The sequence below is a fragment of the Etheostoma cragini genome, chromosome 3, assembly GCF_013103735.1.
Source record: "Etheostoma cragini isolate CJK2018 chromosome 3, CSU_Ecrag_1.0, whole genome shotgun sequence".
NCBI classification, from domain to species: domain Eukaryota; kingdom Metazoa; phylum Chordata; class Actinopteri; order Perciformes; family Percidae; genus Etheostoma; species Etheostoma cragini.
This window is the reverse complement of record NC_048409.1, coordinates 6,748,288-6,754,388: the sequence shown is the minus strand read 5'-3', so window position 1 is coordinate 6,754,388 and position 6,101 is coordinate 6,748,288. Positions and strand designations below refer to the sequence as shown.

General features: G+C 38.2%; 1 protein-coding gene across 2 annotated transcripts in view; it reads left to right on the top strand.

Annotated features, from left to right (window-relative positions):
- dynll2a (dynein, light chain, LC8-type 2a) overlaps positions 1 to 2,311 on the top strand; it is a 4,489-nt gene extending 2,178 nt beyond the window's left edge. For both annotated transcript variants that reach the window (XM_034867012.1, XM_034867013.1), the window contains exon 3: positions 499 to 2,311. In XM_034867012.1, coding sequence (XP_034722903.1) covers positions 499 to 636 — 138 coding nt within the window. In that variant the 3' untranslated portion in view covers positions 637 to 2,311. The remainder of the gene's footprint in view (positions 1 to 498) is intronic.
- The last annotated feature ends 3,790 nt before the right edge of the window (positions 2,312 to 6,101 follow it).

Here is a 6,101-nt window from a genome sequence, read left to right as displayed (position 1 = left end):
CCCCCCCCCCCCCCCTTAAAAGCTACAAAATTAGAAATGGCACAAAGTTCATTGTGGGACCACTAAGGTCTATATAAAGCATCCAAAAAGCACAGTGTCATGGGAACTTTAACAGAAACTAATCACCAACTTTCTGATGGTCATTTTTTTTATTTTCCAATCAAAAATACCAAAACTTTGCTGGTTTCAGCTTGTCATCTGTGAGGTCCGGACATGCTTTTCTTTTCACAATGAGAGCAAATGTATACATCTTTAGGGTTTAGACTGTTGTTTGAATAAATCAATTCATCGTGGGCTCTGGGAAATTCTCATGACCATTTTGCAATATTTTATGACAATTTATACCCAAAACAACTAATTCCAAACATGATCAGCAAATTCATTTCTGAAATAATTAAAATAATAGATGAAAAACTTACTTAGTAGGTTTTGTAGATTGCAGCCATTGGTCCTGGATTTGACTGGTTTTTCACAGATCTTCTTTATGACCTTTTTTAGGAGTTTGACAAGAAGTACAACCCCACCTGGCACTGCATCGTTGGGAGGAACTTTGGCAGCTACGTCACCCACGAGACAAAGCATTTCATTTATTTCTACTTGGGCCAGGTGGCTATACTGCTCTTCAAGTCTGGCTGAGAATTTCCTGATGGCTGATGAGGTTTTCTCCCTGAACCTGAATTAGAAATGCACTGGTGGCTGATGTCTCCCATACACTAATAACGACATACCATAATGATGCAAACCAGGCCGTGCGCAAATGCATGGACTATACACTATTTAATGTATGTTACCGTAAGTTTACTTTTCAATAGTTGCCATTTGAATACAACTGAACTAGTTTTTGTTGATAATGTTAAATTCTAGGTTGTAAAAGATTTCAACGTGGCCCTTGATTGTAAAATAAAGGAAAGCTGTAGAATGTAATAATGCATCTGCTTTCCTTCACAAGTGGCGTTGGTCAGTTAAGATGGTAAAATCATACCGCGTGCCCCAGTTTAACAATTCATCATCCAGATATTAACACAGGAACATGGAAGGAAGTCGATGAATGGGGCTAACTAGTCTTGTCACATGATGAGTTACTTCACTGCATTCCTTTGATTTCCAGGAGAACAAACAGCATGAGTTCAGTTCATAGTTCAGTTGATATTTTACTCATTTAAAATTAATTATGTCTGTACATGCAAATATAAAACCTTTAATGTTTATTTGGATATAAAATATCTAACGGATTTCTGAAAAGATGTCATCCAACACACTTGACATTTTGGAACCAACGGAAGCCAGTGCATGCATTTCCCGGGATGTTTAGTTTGTCACGTTTCACTGTGAGGCACGGTAGGGCAAATAAAGCTCCCGAACAGTTCTTTAGCCTGTAATGTCAGAGTAGTAACACAACAGACTGGTCGCCCTAACCGCCCAACTAACCTACCTAGATATCAGTCCTAGAATCCTGTGTTTCTGCATGTTTGGAGGATAATGACCACAGTTTCTTTAACTGTCATCAGACCCAAACAAAAGCTCACCTTGAAGCTAAATAGTTTATTTAACTTTTGAGTGTGTAGATATTGGACTGACCCGATGTAAAGCAGCGGTTGGAAGGGGGTTTTAGAGAACAACATCTGCAGTCAGCTCTACCAAGGCTACCAACACCCCTGCGTTTCCAATTCGCTCGTTGTCTTGTGTTGCTCGTAATACTTTAGAGTTGCATTTACCTATGACCTTTTTTATTTTTAGCATTGTCAGCGTACTGCCAGACATACAGGAAAGACAAAGCATGTAGGAGTTCTTCTCAAAGCGGCTGCAAGGAGGCGTCTCCCTTGTCCAGCACACTAATTTGGGTTCTTTTATTTAGATGTGTCAGTATAATTAATTGGGGCATTAAAAAGGGCAAAGCTTGATGTGTTTGGATTCTTTAAGAGTGCAGTTGGAAGGATTTAATCCTGCAGTTGGATAACACCACACATTTCTCGCTGTGTTGTAAGACAATGTTTTAAGTTGCTCTCTTGCGTAGTCCAACTATGGGTAAAATGTGTATCTTTCAAGTGTTAGCTTGGATTGACATCGGGAAGTCTTCCTAACTATTGTCAATGTTAACTGATTTAGTATTGTTTTTCTGGCATGTATTTTTGCTGTGTATATGTAGGAGTCGTTACAATGCTAGTCAATTTGCACAAAACGTGTGCCTGTCATTTCTCTCAACTGTAACCGGCTTGAGTACAATTGCATTTCATTAGAGTTATTCAGTAGGTTGCTACAGAACCAAAATCGTATAAACTCGATAAAATAAAAACTAACTGTTGACTTATTACACTGTGGCCTCTTTTTTTGTTATTGCACCTTTTTTGCTGAAACAATTGTTGATGGACAAAAAATAAATCACTTTTGGGGATGAATTATTTACTTGGCTCAGTGGCTGCCAATCAGAAGGTTGCTGGTTCAATCCCTGTCCCTGCAGTCCTATGTCGTAATATATATATATATATATGTATATGTGTGTGTGTTACATTACATAAAGAACATAGTTCAACATTTTGGAAGTGGGTTTATTCAGCTTTCCTTATGAACATGTCTTAGAACATGAGTTAGATGAATATTGTTGTTGATATCACTCTCATATCCCTCCCTGTCCGCCACGCTTAAGCTGCCTACACATGATAAGAGATAAAACCGCGGGCATAGTAGAGCATAGTGCAGATACTTAAAATGCAAAGGGTAGCACAAGGTATACGTCATCACTCCTTCTGGCTGCCTCTTTCAATGGTTGTGCCTTGAAAGGTGAAGACAACAAAGTGGAAATAATTTAAAGTTTGAGTGGAGCAATTTCGCGCTGCCTTCGGGTTGTCTACACCAGGGGTCTTCAACATTTTTAGGACCCTTAAGCTGAAAAGGAAACAGAGCAAGGACCCCTTACTATACATGATGTATGTAAATTGAGTTCCATATTAAATCGGGCCTACAATAATGTATAGGGCGGCCAAGAGCCTTTAGATATACCTTTTAATGAACAAACAATTCTAACGTGTTAAGTAACAATTGTTGACATGTTCATATATTTATACATTATGTTTTAATGTTAAAATGTGGAACAGTAACTATGTGTGGATGGCTGCCTTACCTACAGGTCTGTAAGCGTATCATACATTCATACTTTTATCTTTACAAATTATGTGTTGGATTCATGTTCATGTATATTTTCAGACATATACTGTATAAAATATATATTAATTTTTTTTTTTAAACTATCAATAATTTGGTAGCCCGCCTGCAGCAACTCTAAAGACCCCCTAGTGGTTCCAGTACCAGGGCATTACAATAAAACTAAACCAACGAAAAAGCTGTTTTAATGTACTTTAAAGTCACCAGAATGCAGGAAACAAAATGTTGGAAACTTAATTTTTTGAGTAGAAGAATCCCAGTCCCCCGCTTTGGTTTCAAAATCCACAACAACTCAATGTCTTTGAGATCTCACAGTTGGCATGTATGCTGTAGAGACATGCTATCATAGCAATCTAACCAACTAACTCTCGGCAAGAAAGGGAATAATGTCAGATCTGTCCTTTAAAAGAAGCTATTGTCCCACAGACAGCAATTATGATATGGTAACAAATTGTAGCGGAACAGCACACCATGCACATCTTTCTAATGTTGTCATAATGCTATTGTGCTTTTGCAACACAATAGAAAAACAGAATGGGACAACAGAGATCCATACAACAAAGGCTGACTGAGCAAAATGGATGATAAAGAGAAGAACATACTATGTAAATTTCAGTATTCCCGCGTTAAAGCTGCAAGGCACGCAGTATGTCTGTAGCGTTGGATTCGCTGTGTGTTTACTCGGAATAATTAAGGCTCAAGTGGTCTAGTGTGAAAAACAGTCCATAGCAACAAGTGTGTGAGACCTTCGGTCAGAGATGAGGAGCACAAACCACGTAACCGTGACATCAGTCACTGTAGTGTTTTTTTTGCAGTGTTGTTACTTTGCTGTTCACCACTTATCTATACATTGATATTGCGTTCAAGTCATTCTTTTCTTTTTGTTTCCACATTTGCCATGTTCTCAGTAATTTCTTAAAGGGACACACAACTGACTTTAATTGTAATGTTTTAATCATGCGTAGTACTACCTATGTATACTACTATGAGTACTACCCTGACTACTAATGCTTAGCGTGAGCAGTAATGTAAAATACAAAAAACATTTTTATTATAGAATGAAGAAAATAACCCCTATATATTTTTTTCTTTTAAGTCTTTATTACCTAAACCATGGGTTGGGAAGTGAAGAAAAAATGAAAAATATGGATGTTTAACAGGGTCTAACAGAAAGACGCTTTCAAGCATTATGGTATGTACACTAGCATCTGTTTTTGGAGAAAAGACCCATTAGTGACGACTCATAATATCTCGACTTTTGTTGCATACATTTTGACCATTCATTCTTTAATATATCTTTCTCGCAACGTTCCCCAACATTATGTAAGTGAATTACTACACAGTTAGCCTAGAAATCTAGACACTGCAGCAAATGTAATGTGCAACCAGGGTCAATCTAGCAACTCTCCGTTAGCTTGCAAGCTGGAAATACTAAATTGTGGTTAGGCCAATCACATTGAATATTGAATCTGGAAGACTTGGAATTAAACACTGAAGTCATTCTTAAAAAAGAAAGGTGTGTTTGGAGTTTTGCAGACCGGATACGGCAAAAGTTTAGTCAATCAACTAGCGTTGCTCTGGTTGGTTGTAGCGCTATCCTATTGCATGCAAAGGAATTGAGAGCCGTTGATCCCGCCCCTCAGATTGAGCCCTGCCAATGGTGTCAGGTTACTACATAGAACGAGAACCACTTTATATATAAATAATGTTTTACTTCCCAGTTGTTGCATTTCAATCCTTAATCTTTATTTCAATCTTAATGTGTTTAAAGACTACATCAGCTGATTTCACTGATAAACAAACCTTCAGTCAGAGTGAAATCAGCGTGCGGAGCTGGGCCGCTTTTCAAGAAGGAGGTTTATAAAACTCTGAGTCCAACCCTGAGCTCTGAATTGATTCACCCTGAGATGGGAAACTCAAGAGTTTTCGGTTTCAGAACAGCTGACGTGAGTTGGTTCAATCAACTTAGAGTATCGTGGACACAAGGAAATGCCATGCTTTTGGAAAAATAAGTTTTATAGTCTGCCTAACACAGTTAATAAACCAACCCTAAACTGCACTAAAATGAGCCTTATACAGACTGAATGAATGAATGAGGAAATGAAAGAGTGCTGAGTCAGAGGGTGGATTTGTTGGTTAGGATCAAAGGCTCAGTTACCATGGTAACTGACTTTGAGGTGACGTTAACTCCCTTTCTGAAACAGAAAACCCCAAGTTTCCCTCATCTCAGGGTTAAAAAACTCTAAAAAGAAGTTCGAAAAGAGTTTTCACCAAACTTGTTTACTGAAATGGGGCCCAGGTGCTTTTGGGTTGGCATGAAAACTTGTGTACACATGTCTGCAGACAACAAACAGGAGCAGATTATGTGTCAGGATCGGGGCTGATGAATGTTAATAGTTAATGTGTGTGCATTACAATGAGATGTAATCATAGAAAAATTCCATATTTTTTTAGTTTTCCTTCAGGACATGCAACAAAATGACCAACAGCGTAGATGTGCTTGTTCTGTTTCAGTGACGTGGCCGTGGTTTTCTCATTGACAAAAAAGGATCATGAGTTGTGTGTGTCACGTTTTGAGTTTGTGCTGAAGTTACGTGATGTCTGTGAGTGGACAGCTGTGGAAACAAGAGAACACGGAGCCATTGGAACTGAGAAAGCAGACAAATTAAAGTGACTAATGAATAATTTCTAGAGACAGACTGAGATCAAACTGAGACACTCTGTGGAGTTAACTGGAACAGTTGTCATACATATTAAAAACTAACTTGTGCCACTCCCACTCCCATCTACATGCTTTTGAGAAGAAAAAAAAACATTTTTAACACATGTCCTGGTTTCAGCACCCTTTTAGTAAGTGAAGTATATAAGGAATCAAAGCTTTTGTTTGGTCTGTTCCACAGAAATACTGAATAACTCACTCTTTAAAACACAAGTGCGTCAGC